Raw genomic sequence first — 22451 nt, 5'->3', positions numbered from 1 at the left:
GATTAATCTTACCAAAACTAGTACATGTGGCTCAAGAATCAGAAACAGGTGGGACTTGGAAGGTGGGTGTACGAAAACTGGAACTGTGAGTTGGGCTGCTGTCTTTTGACCAACCACAGTTGGGTTGCTGACAGAAGTGCCACTGCTCTTTTCCTGTCCCCCCTACAGTCCTTCCTCCGCTCATCCTTGTTCGCACCTCCCTCGGCTGTAACCTTTGAAAGACTTGGTCAAAACAAAGGTAAAGGAGGAGGAGAGGACACGAAAGGAGTACCTTTGGTGCCAAATTCTTCCAGAAGATTATGGGCTTTCTTCTTGAAATCATCAGCTGAGTGAATAAGACTTGTCTTGAATTTCTCCTTGTGCTTCTTCAACATCTGTTCACTGTCCAACAGAGTTTGTTGGAAGACAACCCACTCCCCATTGAGACTGTTCAGCATCTCCAGGACCTGGGGACATCAGAGAGGGGAGGGTGACCCACGAGCAGAAGTTCTGTCCATCTCACCAATGCCTTTAAGGGCTCTTTTCTGATCCTCCACAGCAGTCTGTGGCCAAGTTCTGCATGCAAAGAGGCCCAAAGAAATCAAGCGGTGAGCTGCTGGGCCTAAAAGAACTCCATAAATAGCCTTAGGTGGGTTATCTCAGTGAATTAAGTGTCAGCCCAGGGACTGAAGGGTCCTGGATCCGATTCCAGTCAAGAGCAGGTACCTCGGTTGCAGGCTTGATCCCCCTGATTGGGGCGCACACGGGAAGCAACCAATCGATGTGTCTCTCACATTGAAGAGTCTCTCTCTCTCTCTCCCCCTCCCTTCCACTTTCTCTAAAAAAAGTCATTGGGGGAAAAATATCCTCAGGTGAGGATTAACAACAAAAAAACTTTAAAAGAACTCCATAAACTAACCAGAAATATCATTTGAATTAGCTTTGGCTCTGAGAGGCTTTTGAATCTTGAACCTTCTCCACACCCCCCACTACACACACACATGCTTGTCTGCTCTCCCCCCTGACAGCAGAGGGATCTACTATGTGAGAGATCAGCTTCCCATACTACCTGCTGCTGGCATGGGTTCAGCTTGGGACCAGACGGCACTGGAACTCACATTCTCCGCAACGGGCACCTCGTACTTCTCAAGAATGGCGAATTGCTCGTGGATGGGAGGAATCTGGGTCTCCAGGTTGGGCAAGTCGTGCTGCAGGGTATCCATGAGTTGCAAACTGACCCCCAGTTCCTCCAGCGTCTGGGGAGGGCGGCTTATTCTAAAGCCGGGCAAAGAGCACAGTTAAGGAGACAGGGCAGGGCATGCTCTCCCCGCCCGCCCGTGCCATGCGCCCGCCCGTACTTCTCGGCGTTCTCCTTCAGGTAGGTGTGCAGCTCCAGGAGGCGCCGGGCAGCCATCTCCTTGAGCAGCGTCGTGAACTTGTTCTGCCACTCATTGCAGTGCTGCACCAGAGAGAACTTCAGATGCGAGCAGTCCAGCAGCACAAACTGGATGTTGAGGACGGTCTCCTCCTTCTGCACATTATTAGCAACCTCTGTGTAGCTGAAAGGCCCATATTCCTGCTAGCATGTTTTTTTCTTGGACATGCCCACTGCCCTGATGCCAGTTCAAGTTCTCATTTCCTGCCACCCAGAACTGTGCAGCAGCTCCAAAGCTTTCTGCTACACCCCATTGTCTCTCATTTCAGTCCACCCAGACACAGCTGTGACCATGTCATCTTCCCAACCACTGCCTTCAGGACAGCTATCAGGTTCAGTCTGGCATTCAAGTCTTTAGCATCACATGGACCTGGGTTGAGTTCACACTGGTGCTCACTAGCTCTATGACCTCAGGCAGGTTGTTTAACTGTTGGAAGCCTATTTCCTCACCTGTGTCATGATGATAAAAATAGGCCCTACCTCACAAGGTTGCAGAGAGAATGAAGTTGGTTGTTGCCCATAAATCCCTTTGCACCCTCCCTTTTGTGTATCTATGTTCCAAATACTCACTATTTGGCAAACATGCTGATATGTTCCCAACTTTATGCCTTTGCTGATGCTATTTTCTCTCCCTGAAATGCCCCTCCCACTGCCCACCTCCGCCTGCTGAAATCCTACCCATTGCATAAAGCCCAGCCCCACAGTCACTCCCTTCATGAAGCCTTTCCTATGTCCCTGGCTCAGGGGTGGGCAAACTTTTTGACTCGAGGGCCACAATGGGTTCTTAAACTGGACCGGAGGGCCGGAACAAACGCATGGATGGAGTGTTTGTGTGAACTAATATAAATTCAAAGTAAACATCGTTACATAAAAGGGTATGGTCTTTTCTTTTTTTTTTTTTAGTTTTATTCATTTCAAACTGGCCGGATCCGGCCCGCGGGCCGTAGTTTGCCCACGGCTGCCCTGGCTGGAAATTCTGTCCTCCCATTGAACTGCCCTGGTGCCTTGTAAACCTTAATCATATACTTTTCACATCTGAAGCTTGTATAATAGCAAGCACCTGAGGACCGTACTTTAGAGTTTACAATGTGCTTTTACGTATATTGAATAGTCTCACAACCTTGTAAGTAGGTGGTGTAATATCTGTTTCACAGGAGGCTGAGGCCTGGAGAACCTAAGTGCCTTAAGATTACACAGCTAGCCCTAACCGGTTTGGCTCAGTGGATAGAGCGTCGGCCTGCGGACTCAAGGGTTCCCAGGTTCGAGTCCGGTCAAGGGCATGTACCTTGGTTGCGGGCACATCCCCAGTAGGGGGTGTGCAGGAGGCAGCTGATCGGTGTTTCTCTCTCATCGATGTTTCTAACTCTCTATCCCTCTCCCTTCCTCTCTGTAAAAAATCAATAAAATATGTTAAAAAAAAAAAAAAAAAGATTCCACAGCTAGAAAGCAGCAGAGCTGGGATTTCATCAGTTCCCACGATGCCCCAGCCCTGTTCTTTTATCTTCCCCACTACACTGTAGCCCTCAGGCAGAAAACACTTGTTCATTTCTTTTTATTCCTCAGGATCCAGAGAACAACGGTGGTTTCTTTAATAAATGTAAGACTAACCAGAGGAAAAGAGATGGGAGATCTTTTCCTGACTTTAGAATTTAAGCATCTTCTTCAAATGAACTCCAACCTACCTTCTTAAAGTAGAAGTGTTCACTTCTCTCATCCTTTAGATGCTAAGCATTTCCTTCTTTCCAACAGGACCCTGTGGGTACTACCCACCCAAACGGCTTTTCCCCTAAATCTTATCCAGCTCTTATGTGATCTCCACCACTGAGAAGCAAAGGTTCCATGCCCGAGGCCCTGTTCTTTCCTATTGAGGACACACTTTCTGCGCCTCTCCTTACCCCCAGCCTGCCTTCTGAGCCTCTAGCCTCCTGAGATTCTATACCAGTGATGGCGAACCTATGACACGCGTGTCAGAAGTGACACACGAACTCATTTTTTTGGTTGATTTGGTTGATTTTTTTGTTAAATGGCATTTAAATATATAAAATAAATATCAAAAATATAAGTCTTTGTTTTACTATGGTTGCAAATATCAAAAAATTTCTATATGTGACATGGCACCAGAGTTAAGTTAGGGTTTTACAAAATGCTGACACGCTGAGCTCAAAAGGTTCGCCATCACTGTAAATCTAAACCTTCAGAGACAGACCTTCACATCCACCTGCTCTCCTCACCGGGCAATGTCGGCATCAAAAGAAGAGACAGGGGGGTTGAGACGCTGATAGCGACGAATAAAAGAGTCCTTGTTGATCTCCCAGATTTCCCGATACATATCCCAGGTCTTGAGATAGTTCTGCAGCAGGCTTGCATTATTCGTCATACCACTGCTGATCTGTGCCTGGATCTTCTTGATGTCCTCATCATGCTCTTCAGGACCCAACAAAATGCTTCTCATTAACTTTCACTTCAACCCAAGCTCCAGCCTGGCCCTTGGCCACTGCCCCCGACCCTCCACTCCAATATCACCTCCACAAAGGAATAAGACTCAAACATGAGCATTAGAAAATAAAGGAGAAGGCAGAAAGTAAAAGTATGAACTTAATCTATAAGATTCAGATATATCAGCTGTTGGTATCTGGACATGTTATATCCCAGACCCAGTCCTAAATTTGTCCTTCCTAATCTCCCACCCCGAATCCCAAATCCCAGGAGCATCTGTTACCTAATCTTCTTGCCTCCATCCCTGCCATTGCTTCTTTCCCCAATCCAGCCCCCTGACCTGCCTTTTCCACCCGTACTAGAGATGACTGACCAGTATCTGGAATCAGCCCTGGTCTCTCCTCCCAGCTCTGGCCATTCCTAAGCCTCTGCTATCCCGGCACTAAATTCCCTCCCTACTGTCCACTCACCCACAATTAAGTGGATGGGGTCACGATTAAACTTGCGCTTGAGGAGAATTTCAGGGAGGTGGCGGAAGACAGAGATGGTGGAGAAAAGGTGGTTGCCAATGTCATTGACCACATTTGCCAAAGTCTGCAGAGTGGGTGAGAACTCCACCTGTGGGAACACAAGGAGAGAGCCTTCACACAGGCCATGGAGGAGACAGGCCTCAGGACTGGTAAGGTTGAACACCTCAGAACCAGATCTGGAGGCCAAAGGATAAAGTTGAGGTCAAGGGTCAAGTTTAAGGATTGAGGGAGACTGGAGAATAAAGTATGATCATTTTCAGGTGTTGGGGGCAAAGCGGTGCCCACCTGTTTCGCATTTCCCTGCATGTCATTCTGCAAAATTACAAGGACTCGGAAGAGTGGGTTTGGGGAGGTCTTCCCATCCCCATTGATAGCTTTGGACAGTTCCAACAGTGACCACTTCACATTCAGTCGCAGGGCGTCCTCCATCATGTGGTCCAACCGGATCGTGTATAGCATCCACTGCTGCTGAATCTGGTGGGAAGAGGGAAGGGAAAGAGAATCCTCAGGGAAGACAGTAGGTCTGGCCAATGGGCGGGGAGAGGGGCGGGGGGAATAGGCTGGTTAAACAGAAAGGCAGGACTCTGAGTCCAGAAGGAAGAAGGTTTGACAGACTGAAGGTTGGGTGAATCCAAGACTAGAGCAGGATGTCTGGGGGGTGGGGTGGGGGAGACTGAAAAAAACAAGAGAATGGTCTGATGGGCCTGGGGGCCTGGGGGCTCCCCAACCACAAAGCCCTGGCCACAGGACCCCTACCTCAGCACCGTCATTCTTGAAGACTTCATAGGTGTTGGTCATGATGGCTATCACATCATGGTGTAGGCTCACCAATTTCTGCTGCACAGCTGCCCGATGCTCTTTTTGGTCCTCCTCGAATTCCAGGTCCCTGTACACCCGTTTGCCACTAATGCGTACCAACAGTGTCTCTGATATCTCTTGGGCTCGCCAGCCAATGGTCAGAGTGGATGCCTTGAACTCATTCACAATCATCTGTACCTGGACTCAGAAACGCCCCCATAGGGTGGGGGCTTCAGCTTGGGAAAAGACCTTCTGGGCCTAATTCTATCCTCCCACCTGTCCTCTACCTAGAGTTGCTGACAGTAAAAGTCCTTCCCCAAGCAAACTTCATTTATTTCCCATTACTCCCTGGTCTATCCACCACTGCCTACGATTCAGGTATTAATTTCCCATGCACCAGCCTTTTGCTCAGCCCTTGGGGTCTAATGACCATGGCCTACCTTGCTGGCATGGATGCGGCACTCTGTGATGAAAAAGGCACTGGCCCCCTTCAAGGACCAGTGCAGTTTCTTGAGTCCAGGGTGGATCTTCTTATCCAGGAAGCGGATGCGTTCTTTGAACAGGGCCTGCTCATTTGGGGACAGCATGGCAATGATCCTGCATAGAAGAGCAGACTGGTAGCTGATGGGGACAAGCTCTGAAGACCTCTCCTCCACACCAGAACCTTGGTGGGAAAATCTGAAAGTTCACGATTCTAGAGTGCTTTTCAATAAAACATTTCGCAATGATGGGAATGTTCTACAATTGGTGCTAATACGATAGCCACTAGCCACGTGTGGCGATGAAGCATCTGAAATGTAGCCTGTGCAAATGAGTGACTGAATTTTTAAAAATTATTTAATTTCAATTATTAATTAAAATAGAAATAGCCATATGCTGCTAGTGGCTACCACAATGGATAGTTCCATTCCAGACACCCAAAAAAGACTTCTGTTTCCACCCCCTTGGACTTTAATTGGGCTGAAAAAGGTACCCAACCCAGAACAAAGCCTCAATCCAAAATGAGTGCCAAGGGCATTAAGAATTGACTGCATGGCCTTGGTTCAATGAATCTGATGTTATTCTGTGTCCATAATCCGAATGCCAATTTCATTCCTAGAGAAGTGACCCAGGCTTTCAATACATATGGCCCTGTGGGGTGGAAGAGGACCTGGCTGTTTTTGCTCTCCACCCTAAAGCTAGAAGCCAAAACTACAAGGGAGTAGTCGTAGGGCCACAGGGAGAGACTGGACAAAAAGAGTATTTTGAGATGGACAAAACGTGAAGGATGGCTACTGTAGGGAAAGAACATCATGGAGTAGATACAACAAAAAGGAGGTAAATAGCATGCAGAAGGACTGCCGTGAGGACTGGGGCCCTACTTATTGTAGTCTCGAGCCACGAGTAGCAGATTTTCACGAAGAACACGCAGCTCCTCCGCACGTTCAGCGACGTTCACCACATAATGGGGCGTCTCAAACAGCAGCCGCTCCCAGTAGTCAATCTCCACAAAGAGAATCAGCAGAGACCTTGGGGGGGGGGGGGGGAGAAGAGCAGAGCAGCTGAAGGTGCTGCTCAAGGGCATAAGCGCCAACAGCAGGCCGAGGGGGCGCAGGGCTGGGCAGCACTGAGGCAGAGAAAGGGTCAGAAACGAAGCAGCATCTCCAGGTTGAAGACACTTGGCGTTGCCCCCTCCCCTCACTAAAGCAGCAGTAAAGGGGTTTGTGTTGCGTAAGGCATAAGCCCACCTATTCAAGGAGACAACAACAGAATAATTTGGAAGCTGAACAGTAGATGGATAAGGAGCAGAACTGGAATCTTAAGCTGGTGACAGAAACAGCTAAGAAGCCGCTCGGTTCCTGCTGTAGGGTTCTCTGAAGGCCCAGGGGCTGGCGGCTTCAGGTGTTAAGGAAGGGCATGAAGGTGGGACTAAACCGGGAAAACCAGGTGAAAGTTTAGGAAGCAGCTCCCCCCACACCCCCTCCCGTACTCTGCACAGTTAGGCAGGCGCCCTCTTCACCTCAACAAAAGACTGAAGGTTTCTTGCCTGGAGAAGGCAGTACAGAACCAGAGGGTCTTTGGACCGGACCCCAAGCCCAGCTGAAGGAGAGAGGGGTCGGTAAGTGGCCATGTGCACACTGTGTCAAGACCTCCAGCCTTCTTCTCCTACCCAGAAACCAGCACTCTGGCAGCTGGACCTACACCCTCCAGAATGAAGTTTGAAAGATTGTTTTCTGAGGCCTCTGACCAGCCTAAGAGGAAAAGCGCCAAGGTGATGACTTCAGTAATCCCCTGAAAACAGCGCCCCCGCGTCAGCCTGCAGGGAAGCTCACAGGAGTGAAATTTTAACTTGTCAGTCAACAGCACAAATCTGGATAATACCTTCCTGACGTTGAGCTGAAAGCTCATGAGAAACTTTTTTCACAATGATGTTCAGGCTTTGCCAGAAGTTTGTCAATAAATTTCTGGAGTAAAAATTTTATTTTATTGACAAGTATACTTTATAAAAAGAAATAAATGTGGCCCTACCTGATTTGGCTCAGTGGACAGAGCATTGGCCTGCGGGCTGAAGGGTCCCAGGTTTGGTTCCGGTCAAGGGCATATGCCCAGGTTGCGGGCTCAATCCCCAGTGTGGGGCGTCAAGGAGACAACCAATCAATGACTCTCTCTCATCATTGCTGTTTCTATTTCTCTCTCCCTCTCCCTTCCTCTCTGAAATCAATACAAATATATATTTTTTTTAAAGAAATAAATGTGGGAAATTATTTTTGCAAAATATTTTATGATTATCCTCAGACAAGTGGTCAGGCAGTAGAGTAGGAAAGTGAGCTAGCTGAGTTTACTGCTGACAAGCCAGAATGAACTGACTCAGTGGAGAAAGTGCTATAGGACTGGGGAGGAAGGAGAAAGTGCAAGCCCCAGACACAAAAAACAAACAGATGCCAGTCTCCCACCCTGCTCTGGGAAAATTCCACTGCACGGAGGAATCTGCTGCCCACATAGTGATAACACAGCTCTTTTCAGCCAGGGTACAGACAACATCTGGAATATGTTTGCGATAAGGGCAATCAGTAAAGCTGGTCTGGCCATAAAATGTGGTAAAAGCCAATTTGGACTTCAGAGTTCAAATATTTGGGATAGAAGGTGGGACAGTAAAAGCCCTTGTGAGATAAACTAGGTGCTATTAGGGACTGGAAGGCTTCCGTGACTAAGGGAGAGTCAGGTAATTCTGGGGACAATTAGCACATTTGAAAAGCATGCTCATTTCAAGATTTTATCTAGACATTGAAAACAAAAGAATAAATTGGGAAAAGTAATTGGCACCTCCTTGGAGTTTTACTAGGCTTTGGAAAAGTTGAAACTCTCTTGGATTTCTTTACTGGTTTGATGAGCCCAGACTTTTCAAAATCCTTCCCTATGATCATGTTTTTCCCCCTTATACATTATTTACTGGATTGAGGCAGTTTTACCTTAAAACCACAAAAATGTAAAGCAGCTTATAACAAATCTTTCTAAAAACAATTGCCAAAGGACAGGAGCACTTCTCTCTGAAAGAAGTGTCTACTTAATATTTGGGTTTCAGCTAAACCTAAGCCATAAATATTTGGCCCAAAGTTGCTTTGTAAACTCCACTATAAAGATTATGCATATGGAATTTTAGATAAATATCTGATGTATTCCTTAAGATGACCACAGCAAACAGGAAAATTTTATCTTAATTTTATCTTAGCTAGATGAGTACAAGCTTAAACATTAGGTAAATATATCACTATGGAGGGAAGGGAACAAGATATAAGAAGTCTGGTTGAAATCTTCTAGTACAATAATCCAAAAATATATATGGAACCATAAAAGACCCTGAATATCCACAGTAATTTTGAGAATGAAGAACAAAGTTGAAGTTATCATACTACCTGATATCAAACTATACTACAAGACTATGATAATCAAAACAGCATGGTACTGGCATAATGGAAACATTTTTGAAAGACTTTGAATGTACAGAACAGTGTGCTTAATATGCTACTATTTATATTAAAAGCCTACTGTAGCCCTGGCTGGCTTGGCTCAGTGGATAGAGCGTCGGCCTGTGGACTGAACAGTCACGGGTTTGATTCCAGTCAAGGGCACATGCCTGGGTTGCGGGCTTGATCCCCAGTGGGTGGCGTGTGGGAGGCAGCTGATCAATGATTCTCTGTCATCATTGATGTTTCCATCTCTCTCTCCCTCTCTCTTCCTCTCTGAAGTCAATAAAAATATGTGTATTTTTTAAAAGCCTACTGTACTTATGTAGACACTAGAGGCCTGGTGCATGGATTTGTGCATCTGCGGGGTCCCTTCACCTGACCTGCGGGGATTGGGCTGAAATCGACAGTCCAACATCCCTCTGTCTCTTCAAAATCTTATTATTGGTTTATAAAGCCATTTTTATATGATCCTGTTCAACCATACCTCAAAAACCATGAACCCTATCAAAGCTGGGCTCCAACAGCCGCCACTGATCAAAGACTTTTCGCAAACCTCTTCCCCTTATCTTTACACTCAGCTTCTAAACTGCTTCCTTATCCATGTGGCTCAAACATCTCTGTCCTCACTAATGCCTTCGCCCCACCCCTCTGGCCTGATAGTCCACCAGATGACACTCAGCCATGAGGGCCATCTCCCCCGGTTAGGCTGCCCTCAGCTGCTCAGGACAGACACACTCCGTTTCTTGTGTCCCTCGGACTTCATCTTGGCACAGGCCTTCTCTGGCAAAACCCCTTCTAAATTTGCCCAACAGATAAAGACATTCTGTGAGTTAAAGTCAACGCTAGTAGCAACAGCCTAGAAATGTGTGAAATACCTCTTATTATAGGGCCTAGCTGATGACAAGCGGGAGCCAAAACCAATCAAATAAAAAGTCATTTCCTTCCGATCAGGAAAAAACTGTCACCAGAAGGTTTGTAATCTCTGTAGACAGATGCCTTACATAGCTCCCTCTTTATTTTTCTCTTCTGCATTTTCTCTTCTGTATATGGAAAGGAAGCACCGCTCCCAGAGTAGCTATAACTATTCACTCCCAGGGCGACAGAAGGCAGGGGCTTTACCGTTACATAAACTTCCTGTGCCTATCTTGGTTCCTAGCATGTGGAAGGCACTCACTATATATTGTTAAATAAGTAGTAAGTGAATTAATTACATTTTAAATAATTATGTGAAAAAGTCATAGTTATCAAGCTAAGAGGAGAGGGCATACTCCACAGCCCCACCAATTCTCAGGAAAGCCCACACCATGGCTCCTGGTTTGGGTGATTTAGCTGAGCCACCGTGGCCATCTAGTGGCAGAGCACCGACATCACAAGTTTAGTAGGTCAGTGGGGTTTCTTTTTTTAACCATTTCTTTTAAAGATAAAATATAAAATTAAAATTAGGAAGTGATAGGAAACATATTACAGTATAAGAGAGAGTTAGAGAGGATGGATATAAAACCAAGAGATGGGAGTTAAACTCCTGGGTGAGTTGAGGAAGGGAATGGCACCAGAGACAGAATAAGTAGAAGGAGTCAGATAAAGGGAGAAGGAGTGGGTAGGGTCTTGTACTTGTCAAAGTTGACATCCAACATGCCCGCCTTCTCCTGGCTGATTCGTAACAATGGGGTGTCCAGCCGCCGAATGCAGTCCTTGTCCAGGGTTGCTGTCCAGTCTTGGAAGGTTTTTCGAACCAGTTCATCAATGGCCTGAACCATCTGCTGATAGGTATGTACACTCTCCTCTCCAGTCCCAATGTGGGGCAGGAAATGAGCGTTAGAAAGACACTGAGGAAGAAAGAGAATGGGAGGATTTACTTACCAATTCCTCCACGTTACCATCTCCCTGAGACCACACACACACACACACACACACACACACACACACACACGCACGCACCAGCAATATGTGTGAGGCCTGCTAAGGAGATTGATTTTGACTACTTAGTCCAGCAGTTTTCAACCAGTGTTCCTCAGCACGCTGGTGCTGGTGTGCTGGGAGAATTTTTAAAACATGCAAAACCTGACGAGTAGTCAGGGGCCCTGGCCTCTTTTCCCTTAGATTGTCAAATTAAAAAATGACAACAGCCATGCTCGCCTCGGCAGCACATATACTAAAATTGGAATGATAGAGAGATTAACATAGCCCCTGTGCAAGGATGACATGCAAATTCGTGAAGCATTCCATATTTTAAAAAAAAAATGACAACAGCCAATACAACAATAATCGTCCAATGTGAATAAATCAAAATTGTACTTTTTTTTGGCAGATGGGCAAAAAATACATTTTTTGGTGTTCCACAGAATTTTAATAATTAGTTTATGTGTGGCATGAGATGAAAAAGGTTAAAAATCGCTTATTTAGAGGGAAGGTGGAGCAAAAAATAAAGAGTGAGAAGACGAGACCAAGGCACGATGAAGAAATGGAGTCAAAATAAAGAAATAGAAGCACAAACATTCAGTTCAAGAAAAAAGTTGGGCCCTAGCTGGTTTGGCTCAGTGGATAGAGTCTCAGACCGAAGGGTCTCGGGTTCGATTTCGGTAATGGGCACATGCCTGAGTTGCGGGCTCGATCCCCAGTAGGAGCAAGTAGGAGGCAGCTGGTCAATGATTCTCTCTCATCATTGATGTTTCTATCTCTCTCTCCCTCCCCCTTCCTCTTTGAAATCAATAAAAATATTTTTTTTAAAGCTGGGGGAAGAAAATAAATTACAGGAGGTGAAGGATTTAAGAGGTATCAGATTGAAAACCAGTAAGTGCCCTTCCTCACTGAAGTCTGAGCCCACCACTTCTTAAGAAGCTTCCAATTGTCTGTAAGCTGCCTTATTCTCTCCCAGAACCAATTAGATGATGGCAGGTAGATAGCTTCAGACTTATATTCCCCAAAAGTTTACGCTTTATTTTTCCATTTCTTTGTGCCTATTCTTCTAGGGCAGCAGTTCTCAACCTGTAGGTCGCGACCCCTTTGGCGGTCGAACGACCCTTTCACAGGGGTCGCCTAAGACCATCCCGCATATCAGATATTTACATTATGATTCATAACAGTAGCAACATTACAGTTATGAAGTAGCAACGAAAATAATTTTATGGTTGGGTCACAACATGAGGAACTGTATTTAAAGGGCCAGAAGGTTGAGAACCACTGTTCTAGGGAGACAGGTCCTTTAAGAGTCTTACCTATCCAGTTCTCTGAATTTTGAGGTTGAATTACTCTTCTTGTGGCCCAGCTTCTCAGATGCTGGCCCCGTTCCTCCTCTCCACCTTGATAGAAATGCCCATGTTCTACCAACCAGACTCACCATTGCTGCAAATCCAAGGCCATGGCCTGCCTCATGCGGAGCTGCATCTGCCACCCCCCTGGGTAGACTTAGTCTCTGGTCATGAAAACTCACTAGGGAATTTCTGGACGGGTCCCTCCCAATATGTGGCACAGCCTGCAAACCCTACCGACGCATTGCGGACAAGTTTTAGCAAAGTTCAGGCACTTACATTCATGACCCTGTCGATACGACGCCGCAGGATCCGCACCCAGTGTGCCTGTCCAGAAAACTGGGCCATGTAGGGCTCCAGGGACGGCCATTTCCTGTTCAGCTCACGGTTCACGAGGGCCAGTTCACTATTAAACAACATGTAGAGATCCACCGCCTTCTTGTCATATGTTCGCTTGATAGCCTAACGGAGAAGAGATAGAAGTTGACAATATGTCCTGGGGATGCGGGTTCCTCCAGTTACCCACCCTAGAGGAAGGCTACACCCTGATGGGGGTCACACTCCTTAGCGATCTGGAAACCAGGGGCACAGAAGAAAGAAGGGAGACCATGGCAATTTAGGACACAGGAAAGAGCATGAATGGAGGCGGGATGGTGTCTGGAAGGCTCATGAGGAACTGAGGGAAAGCACAAGAGAACAAGGGGTGGAGGAAGCAGGCAGGGCAGCGACACCTCACGGGTTGCCAGCCTGTGGAAGGTATCCAGCAGCAGCACTCCATGCTCTACGTCTCGAACTAACTCGAAGGCAGAAGTGATCAAGTTCTGGGTCATCACCTCCAGGTCCTTGACTCCAGCACGGAAACTGCATCATCAGAGAGGCATGTTGAAAGGTAGGTGCCTTCGCCTGCCCCCAGGTACACCCCTGAGTAAGAATCCTTATGTACTAAGATCTCCCCACGTGCCAGGCACTAAGTGCTTTACATGAATTAATCCACTTATTCCTTAAAACAAGGCAATGATATAGGTCCTATCACTAACCTTAGTTCGTAGACGAGGGAACAGAGGCTCTAACGGGTAGAGTCATTTGCCCAATCACATATCTAGTATGTGGCGGAAGTGGGCTTCCAGCCCCAAAAGGCTCCTTTGGAACCCTTCATCTCAGCAGACACTCCTTCCTTGCATTCGATCCTGCCTCCCTTTCCCTGATGTGTTACCGCCACACTTTCCTTGGTACACCCTCACCACTCCTCCTAATCTTGGCTCCCCTGACCTCCCTTCCCTTGTCTGTGGAGAGTCAGCCTGTGGTTCTCTCACCGATTGTAGTCTTCATGCCAAGAGGTGTTCTTGACATCCAGGATGCCCCCGCGAACAGCTCGCAACATGTGCAGATTTTTATAAAAAATATCCTCAATCTCAAGCAAGTTCCGTGTTATCTGAGGCCCCTGGACGCCAAAGAAGCAAGGAAGGGGACCTTGCTTGCCATCCAACCAGCGGGCAAAATGGTACTGACAGTCACATACCTAAAAAAAAGTCAACGTCAGAATTCCTGCTCTCCTTTCTGAACTTGTAAGTCCTGTGCCCTTTGATTTAACTTAAAATGTCTAAAAACTAAAGAGGATCAACCAGATGCAAGGGGCTAGTAGGATGGATTTTGGCTGCAGAATGGAATAGGAGATACTAAGGCAGTGATAACAGGCAAAAGTCTAAAAGGATGGGGTGGTGGTAGGGCACACAGGGATGCAGGAGGAGCCAAAGAGGTTAAGTTCTATGTTTAGCACCTTCCCAGCTCCCCCACTCCTGGATGGGAATTCTGGAGTGTCTGCGGTTAGCTTTGATTTTCCTCCCCTCAGTCTTCCCACCTCAATAAGGTCCTTGCAGCGCTGCACAAAAGCATCAACCTGAGCAAATATGCTGGTCTGGTCCAGGACCCAGCCCCGACTGGAGAACCTGTGTTAGGAGAGAGACGGGCCAAATCAAAAAGCAGGAACACTAGATATCGACCTGCCTATGCAAAGCTAGAACTGGGTTCCTGGGTTCCTGGGTTCAGGGGGAGACTTAGAAATGAGACCCCAAGAAGCAACTTTCCTGAACCCCGAGAGAGAAAATGCAAGGTGAGAGTTACCAGCGAGGGGACAAAGTGCCTCAGTTCTAGGAAAAGGTTCATACGTAATGGAATTTTAGACTTTAGGGCCAAGAAAGGAGGAAAGGCCAGGGAGGACTTCTGGAATCAGGGAGAAGAGGTGATTAGAGTGAGGAGAAAGAACCTAGGCTTAGGGGCCAGAATGTCTGTATTCAGAGAGAAAACCTGGATCCATGTAGAAACTCACAGGTCTAGAAAAATATAATCCATAGACTTAAAAAAATAAGTGCAAGTGAAAGAAGTCAGAATCTACACTCTACAGCAGGGGAGGGGAGCGTCCAGCCGGCGGGCTGTATAAGGCCCAAGAAATCATTTGATCTGGTCCTGCCAAGGCAACCGCAGGCAGGACTCAAAATTCAACAAGTCTGGGAGTTGTTTCCACAGCAACATAAATTTATATTAATAAATGATATTAGTAAATGATATTATAAATATCTTAAAGGCCCTTGGCAGAAAAAAAAAGGTTGCTCTACAGGAATGAAGGGGGGGATCTACAGAATGTTAGAGGAGACACATCGTACTGGGTATGCATTTGCACGGCCCGCAGATAATGGTCTTTCCAGGCATGACAGCAGGAAATGCAGCCTTGTAGGTCCTCCTTGCTAGAAGAGACATATCCCTCAAAGATGCGGTCCAGGGAGATGGCATGACAGCATAAGCGGATGATCTCATTGCTCATCTGCAGAAGATATCCCAACGGCCTCAGTTCACAGCGTTAGTTGCACCCACCCCCTTCTCTGAATCTCCCGGATGTGCCTCACATCTCAGCCTCCTACTTCCTGATTTGACTCCTGATACCCATCTTGCCTAAGTCCTCCACTGCTGGTGAACAGCCCCTCTGGTTTCATCTTCCTCCCTGCCTCAGCCCACCTCACAGCTGCACTGCCCAGCCAGCATTCAGCGTTTTCCCACACTTCGGTTCTGTCATCCCAGATGAAATGTGCCAGGTCCTGCTCCTCAAAAGCCAGTGTTTCTGCCCAGCCAGGTGTGGCTCAGTGGTTGAGCGCTGACCCAGGAACCAGGAGGTCACCGGTTCGATTCTGGTCAGGGCATATGCCCAGGTTGCGGTTGCAAGCTCGATCCCCAGTAGGGGCTGTGCAGGAGGCAGCCGATCAATGATTCTCTCTTATCATTGATGTTTCTATCTCTTCCTCTCCCTTCCTCTCTGAAATAAATAAATAAATTTTTTTTTTTAATTTTTATTTTTTTAAGCCAGTGTTCCTTCCTAAACCTACCTCTCGCCCACTGCAACTTCCATCTTTGGAAATGAGAAGAAGAGGGTCTTCCCCTCTTGTAAACTCAGTCTGGGAGTCTGTCCTTCCTGCCTCCCTCCCCTCTTCTCCATCAACTCCTCTTCTCAAAGCTCCTCTTCCCACCTAGTCTGCTTCCGAATGGAAGCAAAATGTCCAGCCCAGGCCCCAACTCTCAGAGCATCACTAACATTGATGATGCAGGCATAACCTTTTGGTTCCTGACCTGAAGGGTGGTCCTTACTGTCTTTGCACCATAGATCTTCTCTTAAAGGAATTCCAACTTCTTCAGGAAATCTGAAGACACATACCTTTCGGAAGAGGGAGGTCAGTCTCTCCCGAGTGTTATAGTGGGGAGAGTTGACCCAGATGATGCGGATGAGACTGATCAACTTAGGAAGTTTATTAGAGATGTCCTTAGGCCGCATAAAGGCCAATTCCTGGTAAGGTTCCTTCAGGATTGACAAAAAAGTCAGGTTTGACTGTGCTTGACAAGAGCCATCCTGACAGGAGAGAGAAACCAGATGTAGACTTATCCACTGGAAAGAACTGGTTCAAAGCACTTTTTATCCATCTGAACCCCATCCTGACTTGCCTTCACTGAGAAGCATTCCCAATTAACCCAACCCTACCTGGTACTAATATTGATTTTTATTCATTTACCAGTTGCTACAAAAGTATTTTTAGGTCTTTGCTCATGTGTGAGTCCCATCTTGCCCACTAGACTGAGAGTTACCCAAATTTGGTTTTTTGTCTGTTCCTCTAGTTTCTCCAGTTAAACTCAGCACTCTGCACAATGTAGACAGTAGCTGTTGATCAACTAACCAGACATCACTCCCATTTGTCCCCATAGTTCCCCTCACTGCCCTGTTCTCAACCAGGATTTTAGACTTCTCCACCTGGCTATGGTTCATTTCCCTTAATACCTAGCTTAAAATTCCACCTAGGGGAAGAAGTCTTCTATCTCCATATTCTACAGATTACATTGATCTTCTGTGTCCCCAATGCTCACATAATCAGCTTGCCACACTATATTAAATTTAGTTTTAAGTGTTTATCGTGCAACTCTCTTGGCTGAGCCACATGGGTTCCTCTTCAATCCCATGCCATCTAGTAATCCTATTTTGTGTAAGTCTTATGTTCTCCAACTGGATCGTAGGGGTTGGGTTCATAGAGGGTACTCAATGTATTTTTGTTGATTAACTAGTTGTCTCTCTAGCTAAACTACAAGCTCTTTGGGACCATCCTTTTGTTCTACTACTTTTATACTCTCCCACAAATACCAGTTCAAACACTGGGTTGATCTATTTTGCTGTGGATGATTACAATGGCTCCCTCATCTTAGCACCCTATATTGTCCCAAGCACTGTCCACTTTCTGCTAAGTCTCCATCCTTTGATCCACCCACAAACCTGGATCTGCTGGGCCAGTTTCATAAAGGGTGCCAGGTAGGATGACTTGGCAAGGTGCAGGATGGACTCGATGTGTTTCACTCCCTCCTTCACCAGCTGTGAACTGATGCCAGACAGATCCATGCATCGGTTGCGCCAGAACTCAATCTCCTCCAAGGGACCTAGGTTTTCTCCTGTCTCCACAGTCTCCTGGGCACTGAGCACCTCCTTTATCTGCCGGGTCCAGTGGATCATGGAGGCTTCAGGGGAGAATACAAAATCTCTTCATTGCTTTACACTGCTCCCAGGTATGTCCTCCCCCCTCCCCTCTGCATAGCCCTCCACACCCAACTCCTTCCTCACCATCTGGACTGCCCCCTTTCCTCCCCCTAGGGTCCCCGACACACTGGCAATGCCAGCCACTCACTCTCTAGCCGCTGCACCAGCTCTTTGTCCTTAAACACCACCTCAGGCTTCATGTTCATGGCCTCTGCAGGAATGTAGAGAACAGTGTGCCCCTCCAGTTTGTACCGAGTATCTACGGGAAGGATAAGACCATAGAACTTCACTAACAGGAGTGAGTTTATGTCACCCAGTTCCAATCATGTTTGATGAGGTATATGCATTTCAGGAGAGCAGGCAGAAGAAATTGATATCTATATATCTCAAGAGGAAAAATAACAGAAGGCAAGACGAAAACTTCACTGAGATATAATAAGAGGTTGTCATAAAACAAGGTCAAAGATCCATGCCCTCAACACTCTCTTCTATATTTGCACACCCTCTCTGCCCCCACAGCATCTACATTTCCCCCTACCCCACATGTACTCTTGGAAATCTCCAACTGTAAGTTTTGAGCAGGTCTGGCTAACCATTCTACAGCAGAAATCTGTATATGGGTTGGAAGACACATTCTGCACCCGGTTTCACTCATTCAACAAACACATACTGAACTGAGTACCTACTCTGTGCCAAGCAACACAGGTGCTCAGGATGACCCTCTGACCTGCCTCATCAGCTCTACTGTTGGTGGGGCACTAGGCACGCAAGCCTTTCTGCTCACCTGTCAGGCAGGCCAAGAACCTGTGCAGATGAGAAGCAAAATGATTTCGAATGCTTTCAGGCCAGCTGGTGTTTGTAAAGATCTGAGGGGCATAGACACCACTGAGGAGGCGAAGCAGGGCTGGTATGTAGGCACCCCGCACTGTCCCAAACTGCACAGTCGTCTCAAAGTTTTGTGGGGTGATGGGAACCGGTGCTTGGCGGATGAAGTACATAATCTGGTTCTGTGTCTGTATGAAAGACAGTGTATAGATCAGACTTCAGTCACCAGGCCCAGCTTGATACCCAAAGGAATCTGAGGCTCCAGTCATGAAAGCCTGGCTGAGTTCTTTGTAACTTTCCCTTAGCACATCCTGGCCCTTCTCTAAATGTAAGTGCCATGAGGTGCTCCCTGTTCTTTCTAGGGACATAATAGAGTCCACACCCAGAGTCGTAGGGAGGAAATGCAGAGAGCATACTTAGCGGATAGGGACTGTATATTATGTCCAACTTGGGTCCAGAACCTACCACAGTGACTAGTTCATAATAGTTGCTCAATAAATGTTGGACGGATGGACGGATGGATGGATGAATGGATGGAATGAAAAGAATAGAATAGAATAAAGCATTTTCAGATATAGGAAAAGCAGAAAGGAAAAACACTGGAAGAAAGAGACAATTGTCTAGGATTTTCTATTTCAGTTACATATACTTTTCTGACAATTTTTCATTTATCCTTCAATTTTGTTTATGATGAGTCCTTGTTGTTGTTTGCATTCAGAAATTTATAACTTTCATGTAGTCAAAACTTTTTAAAGTTTCTGACTTCTACATGCTTAGAAAGTTCATTCCTACCTGAAGATCAGACTCACCTTTTTTTCCCCTTTAGTGTTTTTGTAACTGCTCTTTATAATTTAACATTTTGTAATTTTAACTGATTTGAGAGAGAGGAAAGGAGAGAGAAGCATCAATTTGTTGTTCCACTTATTTATGCATTCATTGGTTGCTTCTTTATGTGTCCTGACCAGAGATCAAACCCACAACCTTGGTGCATGGGGATGACACTCTGACCAACTAAGCTACCAGGCCAAGCATAATTTAAGTAGTAAAACTGAAAATAAAGCACAAATGAGAAATTAACAATTACCCATCTTCCCACTACCCAGAATTAAATTTAGACATTTTGTGTCTTTTTTTTTAAGCAGTAAAGTTGCTATTTATTTTTTTAATCTTCACCAGAAGATATTTTTTCCATTAATTTTTAGAGAGTGGAAGGGAGAGGGTTGGGGAAGAGGAGAGAGAGAGAGAGAGAAACACCGATGTGAGAGAGACACATTGACTGTTTGCTTCCCACACATGTCAGGACTGGAGGCCGGAGAACGAACCTGCAACCCTTCAACCCTTCGGTGCAAGGACCAACACTTCAACTACTGAGCCACACCGGTCAGGATTTTGTGTCTATTTTTTTAAAAGCTTAACTACTATTATTTTTGTTAAATAATTTACTAATTATAAATAACTGAAATAATGCATAAAGTTAAACAATGCATAAAATTAAAATGTCACCTGAAATTCCACCACCCAAGCAATGCTGTTAACATTGGGGAAAAAACAGTATTCCAAACATCTTTCTATAGTTATATAACATAGAAAAATAAAAGTTATTTCAAAATAGGGTCATGATACTTTTTAAAGTATTAAATTTAATTTAATAATGTGAATATAAATAAAGGACTTGATCATCTTTAGATAAGTCTTTCTTTACCTGTAAGAGAGATTTCTTCATAAAAGACCTCTTTCTAAGGTTATGAGAGATTATGAAAAATATCGAGTTTAGTTTTCTCACTATCTTTCTATTTTAAATTCTACTGACTTACGCTTTGAAAGATAAGAACATTGACATTCTCATACTCCCTCTCATTTTCTCACCACTTTGCAATTTTTGTTCCAGTATTATCTTTACCTTGTCCAAGTTGATAACATTCACATTCTATAGCATAACCATAATTCCCATGCTTATTTAGTATTAGTTCTTTATGTAAATGAACTGAATGGTCACAGATTCTCCATTCCTGAGCTCTTCATTTGGTTTATTTCTTAATGAATTAAGTTTTTGTTGATGTCATTTTTGGTTTTTTAAAGGAGGGTTCTTTGGGTGGTTTTTTCTTTTTTCTGTGGGTTTTTTTTTTCTTTTCTGATTTTACTTTTTGCTCAATTTATCAAGTATTCAATGGTAATAAATTTTAAGGATATTTCAATTGGCCATCTTAACCCAGGAAAACATAATTAAGTCTGTGACCTATTTAGAATGTATTTCAATATGCTAAATATATTTTTTCAGCTATATTGAGGCATATTTGACAAATAAAAATTATATGCATTTAAGATATGCAACTTGATATTTTGATATGTCTACACATTGTGAAATGATCATCACAATCAAACTAATTAACATGTCCATCATCTCACATAGTTACCATTTTATTTTTCTTTTATTTTTTTTGGTTAGAACACTTAAGATTTGCCCTCTTAGCCCTGGCCAGGTAGTTCAGTTGGTTAGAGCGTTATCCCCAATACAGTAAGGTTGCAGGTTTGATCCCGGGTCAGAGCATATACAAGAATCAACCAATGAATGCATGACTAAGTGGAACAACAAATCAATGTTTCTATCTCTTTCTCTAAAAATAAATAAAATAAAAATTAAAAGAAAATATTTGCTCTCTTAGCGAAATTCAAGTACACAACACAGCATTATTAACCATAGTTACCATGCTGTATACTAGATCTTGAAACTTTGTCCCTCCCCTGCCCCAGTTTTATTTTGATAAAACTGACCTATAACATTACTCTGGCAACTACAAATCTGTAATCTGTTTCAATGAGTTTTTCCCCCTAGATTCCACATATAAGTGAGATCATATAATATTTATCTTTGTCTGACTTATTTCACTTAGCATAACAACCTTCATGCCCATCCATATTGTTGCAAATGGCACAATTTTCCTTCTTTCTCATTGCTGAATAATATTCCAGTGTATATGCTTGTATGAATCCTATATAATAAAAGGCTAATATGCAAATCGACCGAACAGCAGAACAACCAGTTGCTATGGCATGCACTGACTACCAGGGGGTAGACGCTCAACACAGGAGCTGCCCCCTGGTAGTCAGTGAGCTCCGGGAGCCTCTCCCACCTCCGTGGCAGTTGGACATCCCCCAAGGGCTCCCAGACTGTGAGAGGGTGCAGGCTGGGCTGAGGGACCCCTCCCCCTCCACCAGCGACTGCACGAATTTTGTGCACTGGGCCTCTAGTGTGTGTGTGTGTATCCCCCATCAGTGTTTGCTTAGGCTGTTTCCATGTCTTAGCTATTATAAATAATGCTACAATAAACATGAGGGTTCAGATATTATTTCAAGAAACTGATTTCATTTCCTTCAGATGTATACCCAAAAGAGGAACTGCTGGATCATATGGTAGTTCTACTTTAAAATTTTTGAGGAAATTCCACACTATTTTCCATAGTGGCTGCACCAATTTACATTCCCAACGACAATGCATAAGGGTTCCCTTTTTTCACATCCTCATGCACATTTGTTACTTCTTGTCTTTTTGATGATACCCATTCTAAAAGGTGTGAGATGATGGTGGTTTTGATATTCATTTCCTAATGATTAGTGATGTTGAGCATATTTTCATGTACCTGTTGGCCATTTGTTTGCCTTCTTCGGAAAAACATCTTTTCAGTTCTTCTGCCCATATCTTAGATTGTCATTTTGCTACTGAGTTATATGAGTTCTTCATATTTTTTGGATAATAACCTCTTAACTGATTTATGATTTGCAAATATTTTCTCCTACCTTAGGTTTTCTTCTCATGCTGTTTTCCTTCACTGTGCAGAAGCTTTTCAGTTTGATGTAGTTCCACTTGTTTATTTTTGCTTTTATGCCCTTTGTTTTTGGTGTCAGAAACCCTGTCCTATTTGACCAATATTTCCACATTTCCCCCTCCCTTCACCTAAGGAGATATTTTTTTCTTTTTTTAATGTTTTTATTGATTTCAGAGAAAGGGAGGGAGAGAGATATAAATATCAATGATGAGAGAGGATCATTGACCAGCTGCCTCCTGCACGCCCTCTATTGGGGATAGAGCCCGCATGTGCCCTGATGAGGAATTGAGCCAGTGACTTCCTGGTTCGTGGGTCGATGCTCAACCTCTGAGCCACTGACAGGGCAGCTAAGTAGACCTTTTAACGGAAA

General features: G+C 45.0%; 1 protein-coding gene and 1 non-coding gene across 2 annotated transcripts in view; one reads left to right on the top strand and one right to left on the bottom strand.

Moving 5' to 3' along the window:
* The window catches only part of DNAH2 (dynein axonemal heavy chain 2), a 108614-nt gene that overhangs the window by 67165 nt on the left and 18998 nt on the right, over window positions 1-22451 (bottom strand). Inside the window, exons 5-23 of the mRNA XM_036341481.1 lie at window positions 18217-18445; window positions 17581-17691; window positions 17175-17413; window positions 16074-16265; window positions 15034-15191; window positions 14232-14319; window positions 13687-13892; window positions 13105-13234; window positions 12653-12835; window positions 10737-10951; window positions 6540-6686; window positions 5619-5775; window positions 5137-5376; window positions 4666-4854; window positions 4321-4468; window positions 3646-3838; window positions 1338-1538; window positions 1098-1254; window positions 272-446 (exon numbers count right to left, since the gene is read on the bottom strand). Of these exons, the coding sequence (XP_036197374.1) occupies window positions 272-446; window positions 1098-1254; window positions 1338-1538; window positions 3646-3838; window positions 4321-4468; window positions 4666-4854; window positions 5137-5376; window positions 5619-5775; window positions 6540-6686; window positions 10737-10951; window positions 12653-12835; window positions 13105-13234; window positions 13687-13892; window positions 14232-14319; window positions 15034-15191; window positions 16074-16265; window positions 17175-17413; window positions 17581-17691; window positions 18217-18445 (3358 nt within the window). The remainder of the gene's footprint in view (window positions 1-271; window positions 447-1097; window positions 1255-1337; window positions 1539-3645; window positions 3839-4320; window positions 4469-4665; window positions 4855-5136; window positions 5377-5618; window positions 5776-6539; window positions 6687-10736; window positions 10952-12652; window positions 12836-13104; window positions 13235-13686; window positions 13893-14231; window positions 14320-15033; window positions 15192-16073; window positions 16266-17174; window positions 17414-17580; window positions 17692-18216; window positions 18446-22451) is intronic.
* On the top strand, window positions 11254-11357 carry LOC118672514. The gene has a single exon (XR_004973081.1). It is a non-coding gene; the product is annotated as a U6 spliceosomal RNA (small nuclear RNA).

This window comes from Myotis myotis, unplaced genomic scaffold (assembly GCF_014108235.1).
Source record: "Myotis myotis isolate mMyoMyo1 unplaced genomic scaffold, mMyoMyo1.p scaffold_m19_p_17, whole genome shotgun sequence".
In the NCBI taxonomy this organism is placed as follows: Eukaryota; Metazoa; Chordata; class Mammalia; order Chiroptera; family Vespertilionidae; genus Myotis; species Myotis myotis.
Note: the sequence above shows the minus strand (reverse complement) of the source record. Positions and strands in the feature narration are given on the sequence as shown.